This window comes from Mus pahari, chromosome 11 (genome assembly GCF_900095145.1).
Source record: "Mus pahari chromosome 11, PAHARI_EIJ_v1.1, whole genome shotgun sequence".
Lineage (NCBI taxonomy): Eukaryota > Metazoa > Chordata > Mammalia > Rodentia > Muridae > Mus > Mus pahari.
The window spans coordinates 29,839,793-29,853,934 of record NC_034600.1 but is presented as its reverse complement, the minus strand read 5'-3'; the positions used below and the strand labels follow the sequence as shown (position 1 = coordinate 29,853,934).

Genomic DNA, 14,142 nt, shown 5'->3' with positions numbered 1-14,142 from the left:
CCTCTCCCCTCCCCTCCCCTCTCCTCCCCTCTTCTCTTCTTGTCTCTGAGACAGGGTTTCCTTGTATAGCTCTGGCTGTCATGCACTCACTCTTTAGACCAGATTGGCCTTGAACTAGTGCTGGGACTAAAAATGTAGACCACCACCACCTGATGAAAATATTTTTAAGAAAGTCAAAATGTAGAATATTTGTTATTTGTTATATTGTATAAACAGTGCTGTGTGTCTCTGGCAAAAGATTGTGAACTGACAGAATGAATATTTTCCTCATTTAATTTTAAAGGGTTTCCTTTGTTTTCAAATCCAATGTAAAAAGAAGTCATGGAAATCAATTTAAAGGTTGAATTCAGACTTTCCCCCTTTCCCCTGCAGTGCTAGAGCGTGACTCTAGGTTTTGCTTATGCTGTGCAAATACTCTACTACTGAGTGACATTCCTGGCTCTTTTTTTGAATTTTTATATTTTTTCTTTTGCTGTCACATTTGAATTTGAGGAAGAAATAAAATACTAATATAGCCAGTGAGATATTTCAGCTGTTAGAGCACTTGCTATGTGTCAAGTTCTATTCTCAGATACCACTTTGGAGGAGTAAACTAACTTTGAAAAGTTGTGTTCTTGTTTCCACCCTCGTGTGCCTGCAATCATACACACATATATCATACACAATGATAACAATACTATAGTAACAAAGCCACTGATGTAATATGAATTCAGAAATATTACAGAGGAGAAAGGTATGACTTAGAATGAGAAGTTTCTGTGGAAATATGCATATTATCATTACTTAAAAACCTGTTTTCCATAATAATTTTTGTTATAACCCCATTTTATGTGTTATATCTAATTTGTATGTGGGTTTTCATTTTTTAAATTTCAGTGTATCATTTTTGAGATAGGCTGACTAGTATATGCTCCATAGACCAGGCTGGCCTTGAGCTCACAGAGATTTGCCTGTCTCTGCCTCCTGCTAGGACTAAATGCATGTTTCACCACACCTGGCCCTAATTATACATTCAAAGTTTTGCATGTGTGTGTCTGTGTGTAAGTGAAAGTGTTTTTTTCTTAGCACTCATATTCTTGTGTATCAATCCATGGGTAGAACAACTGTCAAGCAAGCATTATGCCCTAGTTTGATGCTCAGGAACAAGGCAGGGTAAGGGAGGAGTAAATATTTTTTGATGGGGGGAAAGGGTTCTATAATTAAATTCTCAAGGCCATGCCTCAAAGATTTCTGAAGTGAGAATTTATTATATCATTACTATTTTAACATTGATGAGTATGTAGTTATGAAGAGACTTGTATATGCGAAGTAGAGAATTATGAACCATTGAAAATTTTTATTGTATAACAGCATAACTAATTAAAAATACACATAAGCAAAAACTTAAAGGGATGGATATATATTAAAATGCTATGAAGTTCTTTATGAACAGCTGAGGTTGTAGGTATTCTTAAAGCTTTCATGTCTCATCTGTTTGTTTTTTTCCTGTTTTTAAATGAATATATATGGGCTGGTGAAATGGCTCAGCGGTTAAGAGCACTGACTGCTCTTCTGAAGGACCTGAGTTCAAATCCCAGCAACCACATGGTGGTTCACAACCATCTGTAATGAGATCTGATGCCCTCTTCTGGGGTGTCTGAAGACAGCTACAGTGTACCTATATGTAATAAATAAATAAATAAATCTTTAAAAAAAAAGAATATATATTAATTTCATGCCCAGAAAATAGTTAAAGGAAAAGTTTAATAGTGACTGTTGGATTTGAAAAGAAGATGCCTTTGCATGTATTTTGTTGCCCATCTGGTGAACTTGTATAATTTCCTCCCTATCCATGTGTTTTAAGGTGAATATGTTTTAAGTAGGATTTAGAAGGAAAATGACAAATTATTAAGTGTGAAAAGAAAATTAAATTCTATACTGAACATTGTCTTTCTCTTTCTTTCCATGTACTGCTAGAGACACAGTCCAGTAAGTGCCAGATTTTATATTTTGCCTATTGACTTTTAAAAACTTAAGTATAATAAAACATTTGATTTTTAAAATTTGGTTAAATTAGATTGTTATTGTAATATTTTGCTTTAGATATTGATGGTATTTTTAAGAACATTTTATTAGGTACATGTATTTTACTTTTTAAATTCAATTACTATACTAGAAATTATTATGTTTACATTTAGAGGTATATTTATAATTACTGAATTTTTTTTTTAAAGATTTATTTATTTATTTATATATGTAAGTACACTGTAGCTATCTTCAGACACTTCAGAAGGGGGTGTCAGATCTTTTTACAGGTGGTTGTGAGTCACCATGTGGTTGCTGGGATTTGAACTTAGGACCTTCGGAAGAGCAGTCGGGTGCTCTTACCCACTGAGCCATCTCACCAGCCCAATTACTGAATTTTTAAACATCTTTTTTGTAAATGCAATTTACAATTAAGTATATATGATAAAGACCACATAAAATAGATTGGTATTAATAACTTTTTTTTTTTTGGTTTTTCGAGACAGGGTTTCTCTGTATAGCCCTGGCTGTCCTGGAACTCACTTTGTAGACCAGGCTGGCCTCAAACTCAGAAATCCACCTGCCTCTGCCTCCCAAATGTTGGGATTAAAGGCGTGCGTTACCACGCCCGGCTAATAACATCAAATAGTTTGTTACCAAGTTAAATTATTTATTTAATAATACTTAAATTTTGTGTTTCTGTTTTAGGTGCAGATGAATCGGAATTCATCTAGTAAGTTTGGTATAGGAATTGGTTATTTTATGTAAGACTATCAGGCACATTGCTAGTCTCAGCCTTGTGTAGTTAATTAATGCTCTTTCTCGTATTGCCAGTCTTACTGGTTGACTAGAGGATACTTTATGCAGAAAAGTGGTTCTTGTTGCACTAAGAAACATCTTCATTTATCTTATAGAATTTTTTAGAAAACAACAAAGCTAGATAGACAGTAACTTCTGATTAAGAATGTTAAAATAGACTGTTAATTGTTGTTAATGCGACCCTAGCATATACACACCCCTTAGGTATAATACTACAAATTTTAGGGTGTAACATTTTTTGCAGAATTATACACAAAAAATCAGACTTAATAGGAAACTCCTTTTTTGTAATTTTGTAAATAGAATGCTTAACAAGAATTAGTCTTCAGGAGCTGGAGAGATGGCTCAGTGGTTAAAAGCACTGACTGTTCTTCCAGAGGTCCTGAGTTCAAATCCCAGCAACGACATGGTGGCTCACAACCATCCGTAATGAGATCTGATGCCCTCTTCTAAGGTGTCTGAAGACAGCTACAGTGTACTCACATATAATAAATAAATCTTTAAAAAATTAGTCTTCATTAATATTTTAGCACAATTGAAAAGGCCCCCCCCCATTGAATTAATAATAAAGAACAAAATGAAAATAAGGGTTTACCATTAAAAAGAAATGTCTGATGACAGAAATTGTAGAGAAAATGTGACTAAGTGGAGTTGCTGTAAGATGGAAGACAGTGCAGCAAGCACTTTGAGACAGAACAAACATCCAGAAAAAAACAAGGGAAACCCTTGCGAGCAGGTATAGCATACAGTGTGGTACTCCTGATGAGCTGCAGAGCCCATTGGGAATCACTGTAGTCATCAGTTGTTGCTTGATGTAGCAAAAGATGCTCACTGATCAGACCTCACTCAGTGCTGTTCTCGCTGGTCAGATGCCTTCCTCGTAGCTGCAGAATGCAGCAGGAAAGACTAGGACCTCCTTCAGTAGCTCATCACTATTAATGATTGCATAGTAGTCAGTAGTATACTCTGAGAATGTGAAACTACTGTAGGACTCATCAGTTAAAATTCTTACGTAGAATACACACACGTATTTACACATCTCCTCTAATTTTCCTTATTATTTATTTTTGAGATAAGGTTTCACTGTATAGTCCTGGAACTCGCTATGTAGACCAGACTGGCCTTGAAGTCACAGAGACTTCACCTGTCTCTGCTCTCTGGAGTATTAGAACTAAAGGCATGAACCACCATACCCAGTTCTTACAATTTTTAAAGTTACAGTCCATGTTTTCTTTTATAAAGCTAATAAAAAGAATAAAAAAATCAGCAGACATTCACCTTTGGTTTTTTTCCACAATTGTTTTTATTTATTTTTCCTATTCCAAAATTTCTAAGTTGTTTTTAGCATTGGAATATGTAAGTATATAGAAGAACTTTTAATTAAAATATTTTTGTCTCAGATGATTAGTTTTTCATAATACTTTAATTTTTTAATTAGATGAAGAATTAACAAAATCAAAGCCGTCTTCTCTACCTACTGAGTAAGTTTGCTGTTTATTTCTTCTAATAGACTTTATTATAGACTATTATATCAGGCAATTTTAAGCCAAGATCAAAACTGGGTGAAAGGTACAGAGATTGCCCTTATATATTCCCTACCCTTACTATGCCAAGCTTCCTTGTGAGAATCCCCTACCAGGTTCATACATTTGTTACCATTGCTGACCATGCATCTTGACATGGATCATCAGTCTTGTCCATTCTGTGGGTTTGAACAACTTTCTCTTTTTTCCTCTTTGCCACCCCACCCAGTCCCTCTGGGCAGCTCTTAAAGGGCTGGCACTATAATGTCATAACCAGTATTCTTACTGTGTAGAAAAATTCATGCTCTGCTTAGGTAGCCCCCCCCTTTTTAAGCCACTTTTAGATTTAAGTATTGTCTTTTGTCTTTTTTTTTCTAGAATTTTGCAGTTACATGTTAGTCATATTGTTTTCTGAACTGTAAAATTGGAGCTTTTAGATATTTTAATTTCTTTTCATGTGAAACTTCTTTTTTTTTTCCCTAAAAAAAACAAAACAAAACTGCAGTTGTTCTTGGTAGCTGTACTGCTTCCTAACAAATGTTGGTGTCTTCAATTCATGCCTAATATGTTTTCAGCTTTTTATGGGAATTTTCTCATTTCTCTTTCTCACATTCCCCATCACTTTTGGTTGTGACTTTGTAAAATGGACCATATGTTATGAGCTTCAAGATTGGGTATCTCAAGATGAAAAGGCAAGACGCCAGATAGCCATCTCGCTAGCTCTTAAAACAGAAGGGAAAAATAAATCGTTAGTCAGTGCTCCCTTCTCACTTCTGTTCCAGCAAGAGTACTTTGTTTGAGTTAATGTTTTATGTGAGTGAACGTTCAGCTTAGTGAAGTGGGTGGTTTCAGACTATTAGGTGCCTGTGAGGTACGAAATGAGGGCAGTGGTGGTATTGGTTGTATTTATAACTTTTAAAGATAAGTTGTTTAGCATCTAAAGCTTAATCTTCAGATTTCGCTTACATAGCTACAATAGTAGGCTTTATTGTTCAAGGTGGGACATATTTGCATTGGTGCATGTTGAAATATTAGATAGCTGATTCTAGGTCATTGTAATAATTTTGACAGAATAGAGCTACATTCTATTCAGAATTTCTTAGATTTCACTTCTTTTGAATTTTATATTCTAGACTATGCTAGGACTCAGACTGTTTAGAATCTATTAGCTGTGTCTATCAGGTAGCTCATTCACATTGCTGCTTTTCTTCAATTGTAAATCCAAAGTGATTGTTCTTCATACTCAATTTCAGTTTAGCAAGGTTTGATCAAAGAAGATTAATCCTTATCACTTTCCCTGCCAACAAGATGTTTTATTGTAAATTCTGCTTCATGCTGCTTGCTAAGTCTATTGACTAAATTTCTCAGTGTGTCTAAGTATTGAATCACATTGATTGAATTGTTAGAATTTCGTAGAACAAAAATAAATGGTTTTATGCTAACAATAATATTTCTAATCATTGTTCTTAAAATGTTACTCTAGGAAAGGGACCAGTGATTTACTTGCTTGGGACCCCCTGTTCGGATCATCTCTTGAGTCATCTTCAGCTCCGCTAACTTCGTCATCATCGGGTAAAAAAAAGAACCCCCCCAAATAAAATATATGTATATAAGCAATGTCTTATTTTTGGGAATATAGTAGCAGCATTTTCCCCCTGATTGATACTATTTATTATGTTTAATTATCTATAGCTTTTCTTCTTAAGTTTATCATCAAGTAATTGTGAGTTCCATCACTACTAGCACTGTAAAAAAATGGAACACCCCAGAACACTTCGAAATGGAAATAATCAGAGTCATCTCTTTTCTTTCAGTGGCTTCTAAAAGCACTGTCTATGGAGATATGTGCAGATACAATATTCATTTATAAACACTAGTACTAATAAATACTGTTACTAGTTCTTTTAATAAAGTAATTCTGATATTGGAAAGAATTGAGTTTCATACTTTACATGGCTCGGCTTAAGTTCATTTGAAGTGCCACCTGGACAGACCTCCCGATGAGTAACTCATGTATGACTGCCTCTGCTGTGGCAAGCCCATGAACAAGCTTGAGGGCTGAGTCTGGTTCAGTGCCAGCTCCACAGACATGATCATATCTTTAAAATAGCTACTTAATAGCACAGGCAAGTGTTGTAGCCATTCAGGTTGGTATACATTTCTTCAGACTATACCTTCAAATGCAGGGACAGGGACATCATGAAAAGACTGGTATCATTTGGAAGAAGGCAGCAGCCTCTGAATCCAGATCTGATATTTTACCAGCTTTTGGCTGCCTTCCTTTAAATGTGAATACATACTTTGATGTGATGTGCTTTCTAATGGTAATTCCTTCTGTGAGTTTATTTTTCATCCTGTGAGTGCCTTTTTTGCTTTCTTCCTACTCGCCTTCAGTGATTACCAAGGACCTTTAGTTTTGTGTTTATTTTCTCCTGCATTTACTTAGGCTGGTACTTACATGTTTGGAATTTTATACATTTGTAAATATAGAGAATTTGCCAAATATAAGTATATTCTACTCACTATATTTTTTAATGTTTGAATTATAGTACATAGTTTTTAGTGGATCAAAGGTTTTGAAAATCATTCTATTTGGAAATAATTTAAGGGACGGTGAGATGACTCATCAGGTGGCACTGTGGTCAAGCTTATGACCTGAGTTTCACCCCTGCTGCCCATATGGTAGAAGAGAGCTGATTCCCGCACCTTGTCCTCAAACTTGCATGCGCATTGTCTTAGTTAGGGTTTCATTGCTGTGAAGAGTTATCCTGACCAACACAGATCTTAAAAAGCGAAGCATTTAATTGGGGCTGGCTTACAGGTTCAGAGCTTTAGTCCATTATCATCATTGTGGCAAGAAGGATGGTAGCGTACAGGCAGACATGGTTGAGGAGCCAAGAGGATTAGATTACATTCTAATCCATAGGCAGCAGAAGGAGACTCTATACCACACTGAGAATAACTTTAGCATAGGAGACCTCAATGCTCACCCCACAGTGACACAGTTCCTCCAACAAGGCCACATGTACTCCAACAAGGTCACACCTACACCTCCTAATAGTGCCCCTTCCTGTGGGTCAGGCATTCAAACATATGAGTCTACAGGGGCCATTCCTATTTAACTCACCATACTCACACACTCAAAACTAAATTAATAATTTTATAAAGATAGTTTATCTGGCTCTGTAATTCATTCCTGTTTTGATTATATATATTTGACTTTTGATATACATTTAAAATTTATTTAATATGATAAAGGTATTTAGGAATACTGCTTTTCAAAATTAAATGTTACAAATGGCATTGACAGACAACACTAAATTCATACAGGATTTAAGAAGAATGAAAGTATGAAAATACAAAAAAAATGAGTTTTACTAATTTGGGTTAATACTTTTAGCAACTTAATAAAGTCTTTAATTGTTTAATTATAATAATAAGTCAGGTCACAAAGCTTAATTAAGGTTAAGTGTGTTAATTAGCATTCACATTATTCTACAGGCACAGCTGTAAAGCCTTGATCTCACATTAGGCTCTGTGAATTAGATATGTTGGTAATAAACCAAAGACATTTGAACTTGAATTAGTTTATTTTTATCAACTGATCTATCAGATTTAATTTTTATATATGTTTAAAAAGTTGTGAAAGGAATAAAATTTCTGTGTGTGTCAGTTTTGTTGAATGATTTAATAATTGTTTTGAGGATTGTTGTGAATATCAGCAGTAGCTTGATAAAAGCAATATTCTTGATAAAAGAATATTTGATGGATAGAGTCTCAGTGTTTCAACATATATCCTTGATTATATTAGCACTATATGTTTGAATTGTCCTGTCTTTATCTAAGGACTGCTACATACTGATGATTTTCTTCAAATTCTCTTCTCTCTCCCATCAGCCAGACCCACGACTCCTCTCTCTTTAGGCACCATTGTTCCACCTCCAAGGCCTGCTTCCAGACCAAAGCTTGCTTCAGGCAAACTGAGTGGGATCAATGAAATAGTATGTACTCAAGGTTTTTATAAAATTACAAAACTGTGTTCAGTCCTTTGTTTTTGAGACAGGGTCTCAATGTGTGGCCCTGGCTGTCCTGGAGCTCATCATGTAGACTAGGCTGCCTCATACTCAACAAAGATTCATCTGCCTCTACCTTCCAGGTGCTGAGAGTGAAAGGATTAAACTGTGCTCTAAAAATTATATCATTATTTTGACTTAGGATCTTTCTATATGCCCATGCATAATTAAATGCTTTTTTCTAAACTCCTTAAAGAATAGAAACTTTCTCCAGTCATACTTCTCTCTATCATATAATCTCAAAAACCATACTAGCAAAGCAACAAACTGCCTAAGACAACAGAGGTTTCCTTTTAAAGAGTTGGCATATTATATAGCCAGTGACTGTTGACTCAAAATAAGCAAGTCCATGTAATTCTTGCCTAAGAGCAATATTTATGGAAAAAATGTGTTATGTTTTAGATCTTACTGTTAGGAGATTCCCAGGGGGCATTTGTCTATTCTAGTTTTATTTTATACATAGGAGACTGGAGTCCACTGCACTTAGCTGATATAAAAGTACAAAATAATAATGAGCACTGGTTTTCTAAAGTTATCAGTAATGGCAGTAACATCTGTGAGTTCCCAAGCCAGCCTTTGTGACTTCTGTGTGCTCTATTTTGTTTCGTCTTTCACACTGATTGCTACAATTACAATTTCTGAAACCCACACTTATTTTTTTCCTTTCTTACCTATTTCTAGCAATGTAATCATTGGGGTTGATTCTTTAAGTTGAATTAAAGTGTCTCAGCCTCTGTCACCATACCAGCTGTGTCTGTCCAGCCATTCCAAACTATCGGGTGTTCTCTAAACACAATATAATATGCTCTTTATTCTTTCTTTTGTTTTCGTTCATGGATGGGGAGGGGCTGTAAAGGAGATAGGAGTGAACTTTGGGCCTTGTGCATGAGAAGCACACACTCACACTACCATTGGCTTGGTTCTTGTTATTTTCCACATCTACATTTTCTTATTGTACTCCTCCATTTGAAGTGACAGTTTTCACTAAGGCAAAAATGGCCTTTTTCTTTAAGACCCACCCTATTTTCCATCATCTGTCTTTTGTCACTCCTCCAGCAAATTATGTCATTCTTTGCTTACTCCAATATACTTGAATTTTTGTTAGAGTGCATCTCACATTGCTGTACCTTTTACTGCATGATGTGTCAGCCAGCTTCATGTCCACAGTTTGCATAAAGCCTGTAACATGATATCTAGATAGGAAATGTATTTTTTTGAGTGGAAGGTCAAATGCAGAAATGACAGACTCTTAAATTAATGTCTTATCCCAGTGAGATTAAAGGATAGATGCAAGCTGTCAAGGAGATGGTTAATTTAAGTAATAGTTTTAAATTTTTATTTATTTTTGTACTTTATTCATGAATCCTCTGTCTGCCTACATGCCAGAAGAAAGCAGCAGACTCCATTATAGATGGTTGTGAGCCACCATGTGAATCCTGGAAATTGAACTCAGAACCTCTGGAAGAGCAGCCAGTGCTCTTAACTGCTAAGTCATCTCTCTAGCTCAAATCACTAGTTTGTAACATGTTGAGTACAGATGATGACTTATGAAGCATATATTTTAATTCATATTTTACATATCTATTATTTTTACTTGGATTTTTTGTGAATATTTTTTGTGAATTATTTTTGCTTTATAGTTTTCAAGCTTTTTAAAAAGTAGTAGCACCTACTGTGGGCAACTTAAGAACCACCTATAACTCCAGCCCAGGGGATCCAGTGCCCTTATCCGGCCGCTATGGACACTCACATATCCATTCTATTCAAACACAGGCACACAAACACACACGTAAACAGAAAAGCAAAAAGATTGAAAACATGCCTTTTAAAACGTAACTAGAACATTTAAAAATGGTTTTTTCTTTTTTGTGACTTATCTGTTATTACTGATAGGATACAGAGAACTAATCTCATGTTTATAGAAATAGTGTACATAATCTTTCTGGGAAGCAGTTTGGTAGTTTATGAAGGACTTTTATTTCACTTATGAGTACTGTATTAAGTATACTTTTTAAATACAGAGAATATTTTATGTACAAATCTTCTTGATAGCATTGTTTTAAAATAGCCTTTTTAGGTTTCAGTATATTCTTAGAAGTGATTTAACATAACTTCTAACACCTAGTTAAACTCATGGTAAAGTTGAATGGTTTGTTATGACCTAAAATTTTCTCTGACAAGAAAAGAGGACTTTCTTTAGCATTTGATAAATAACTTTTTGTTTTTAAGCCCAGGCCATTCAGCCCACCTGTAACTTCCAACACCAGCCCCCCTCCTACTGCCCCCTTAGCCCGAGCAGAGAGCAGTTCCTCTATCTCTTCGTCTGCTTCGTTGAGTGCTGCCAACACTCCAACAGTAGGTAAGTGGCTATTACTGGTTATAAAAGTTAGCATACAAAACATTGGCTTTACGTTTACACATGTAAAAAATATGTAGACAGACATATTCTTTTGTTGTTGTTTTGTGAAAGCAAAGTCTTTCTATGTAGCCTTGGCTGACTTCGAATTCACAGGGATCTGCCTGCTCCTGCCTCTGCCTCTATGTCCGCTGGGAAAGATTAAAGGATGTGCCATGACACCCAGTACCACAGATATTATTTAGAAGGTCTTACATTTTTTTAGTTTTATATATAAAAACTAGTGTCAACTCTATCACTGAGCAGTCTGTATTTATGGTTCCCACTGTAGTAGTTTGAGTAGATGCAGCAAAAGTGATTCCCTGTTCCAATGTTTGTGGGTGACTCCAGTATTAGCAGCTGGTGAACCATCTTACTTTAAGACTTTGATTAAGGGAAAAGGAGACACACACATATCCTTTTTTCTCTTCTCTAGTGAGAAGTGAAGAATTTAACATCAGAAATTTTTTGTTCTGGACATACACTTGACACTTGTGGAACTGACCACATTTTTTTCTGTTTTAGTTACTGTTTTCTAATTTAGCTATTGCTGAAACTCTTAAGAATTTGTCAGTATATAAATTGCTGGTCCGTATAAATTACTAAAGGAATATTGTACAATGCAGTCAGTTCTACTGTGAATTCACAGTTACATTCTTAAAGTTTGTGTTTGGGGGCCTGAAAAGATAGTTGAATGGTTAATAGAGTGCCTGCTGCTCTTGTAGAGGACCCAGGCTTGATTTCCAGCACAAACATGGCTGCTCACAACTACCTGTAACTTCATTTCTGGAGGATCTGGATATAGTGTTCATTTAGGATCTGGACCTAGGTTCATTTAGAATGTTATATACATGCATACACTCACACATAAAAAAGGAAAACAAAGTTCGTGTTTGAAAATCATTTTCTTGGGACGTTTTATTCAATGAAAGAATGTTGTATGCTTGTGACAAATTATTTATTCTATAGAAATTTAATCACAAATATTAAAAATAAGTTATTGGGATGAAATTATTTATATAATCTAAACCTTACCAAGCAGAACCAATGTTTTTGAAAATCTGCATCTAGATTTTCCCCAATAATTTTTTAGCATTGTCTCCTTTATTCGTGCTTCTTACAAGTTCTCATTATTTTTCTAACCCATTGTCACTGTGAAAACAGACACATAGCTGCTGAAGAGCACCAGCTGTGTTTCAGGGGCAGCCATTTGCATCTCATCATAGCTGCTTGCTCTTGCTGTCCTGGTCCTCCACGCATCTATGTCACCTGGGCCCTAATAGAAATGTAGACATTTAAAGTCACACACTCAGTACTGGAGGCCCAGGCTTTTACATTCTTTCCTGGTGATTGTGGTACAAGCTATTTATGAATGACCTATAATTAAACTAATTTAATTAAATCCAGTTTAAATTTTCAAAGCTGACTTAATAAGGAATGTATCTTGTTGGTGTGATGATTCCATGAGTATAGGCTTGACAGAAATGTGAATGGTTTGATTTCTAAATGTTCAAGCCTGATGTTACCATTTTATTTTACATGCCTTGTACATTTTCCCATTTTAAATTATGTAATTGAGTATAATTAGTAAGTTTGTTCTTTGAATGAACAGCCTTATTTTTGTTTGTACATGTGGTTTTCTTTCTTTTGTTTCCACAAAATTTATACTTTAGTCATACGAAAAGATTGGCTCTACTAGAAATTCAGCAGGTAGCTTGAGTAACGAAAATAAGCTTTAGCATTTTCTTTGCATATGGTTATGTCCTGCTTTCTGACATCTGCATGGTATTTTGATCTATAAACATGTTGGGTTGCAGTCACATCTATCCTGGGATGCATACAGTCCACTAGATGTGCCTGTTTCAGAAGGTTTTGTGATGGAAATGCTAGGCTGATTTTGATTGAGCTGGTATGTATTTGTTTATTGTTTTAGTCCCTAACATTGGCAGTAGGAAATCTAGTAGCTTGTGACAAGACATGGAGCAGGCAAGGCAGAGTGATATCAGGTTTTTGCACAAGTGGTCTTCAGTCTGTCTAAAAAGTTCTTTCTTTTTTTATGACTATTCAACTCTGTTGATGAGATTTGAAGTTGTTGACTTTTCTTGTTTCTTGAAAATGTTTTCTTTCCCTGCAATATTTTATCTTATTTAAATGTGATAGAAGATGATAATTTGATTGGGACACTCTCTGAAATTGAAAAGCACTGTGAGACAACACCAGGTATTGTATCAGAACCAAATATACATGTGACTAATTCTCCTAAAATAGTTCACTTATTTTTTTCCCTTTTCCAGCAATGTATGGTGTATCAGCAGTTAAGAATAACTCTAAGATTAACTATCTCAATGTTGTGCTAATTATGTTCAATCACTGTATGAGACCAGGTCTTTGGTTATAAAAATGCGTACTGATCTTGCGATTTCTTCCGTCTTGCCTAATTAAACATTAAAAATGAACAGGTTGGAACTCTCAGCCTATCAGAATAGAGGGATTAGAAAAGAAACAAAGTATGTCACCCTTAACAGTGTTATGAAAAGGGCTGGAGATTTGGCTCAGCAGTTAGGAGCACTGGCTGCTCTTGTAGAGGAGCAGGTTTCAATTCCCAGAATCCTTGTGCTGATTAACAACTGTCTGGAACTCTAGTTCTAGGTGTTGTAGGCACTCCATACATTCAGATAAAACACTGATGCATACATATAAAATAAAAATAAATCATACTTGCACTATGAGACCAAAGGCCACGTGGATACTGTGCTGACAGGAAGTGCACATTAATACTCGGTGTGGAAGAAAAGTACTCTGTGTCCTGCTTATCCCAGGTGCTTACGTGCTTTGAAGTTTCTAAGTATGTAGCAGTTAGACCAGAACTGGGAATGAAAGTGTCCCTAGTAAGAGTACAGATTGTTTTCACTTCCAAAAAGATGCTTAAATAGAAATATAGAATAAGCTTATTATTTTAGACAGGTAAATATTTCCTTTGCAAGTTCATTATTTTGAAGTCTACATGTACATTATGTTTTTGAAAACAAAAATGTAATTAAAAGAAAAACAAAAAAAGAAAACAAATTCGAATATACCAAATGGTAAAGTGGTTTTTGAGCTCCCCCCAACCTTCTAACTCTTTGCTTGCTTGTATTTCATAAGAAGCATCACAGTTTATGGGGAAATTAGCTCAAGAATTATTATCATATGACCAAATTGAAAAACTAATGAATATCTGACTTGGTAAAATACCTTTCTTTTTTTAGTTTAGTATTGTGTACGAAACTGCTTGTCAGTTGCTCTGTCAGCATTCTTTGTGTGTGTGTGTGTGTGTGTGTGTGTGTGT

The 14,142-nt window shown here is 35.3% G+C and overlaps 1 protein-coding gene across 1 annotated transcript in view; it reads left to right on the top strand.

Annotated features, from left to right (window-relative positions):
- Nucleotides 1–14,142, top strand: part of Fcho2 (FCH domain only 2) — a 97,645-nt gene that overhangs the window by 68,074 nt on the left and 15,429 nt on the right. The window contains exons 14-19 of the mRNA XM_021208205.2: nt 1,957–1,968; nt 2,713–2,737; nt 4,262–4,304; nt 5,830–5,918; nt 8,244–8,347; nt 10,649–10,778. Coding sequence (XP_021063864.1) covers nt 1,957–1,968; nt 2,713–2,737; nt 4,262–4,304; nt 5,830–5,918; nt 8,244–8,347; nt 10,649–10,778 — 403 coding nt within the window. The remainder of the gene's footprint in view (nt 1–1,956; nt 1,969–2,712; nt 2,738–4,261; nt 4,305–5,829; nt 5,919–8,243; nt 8,348–10,648; nt 10,779–14,142) is intronic.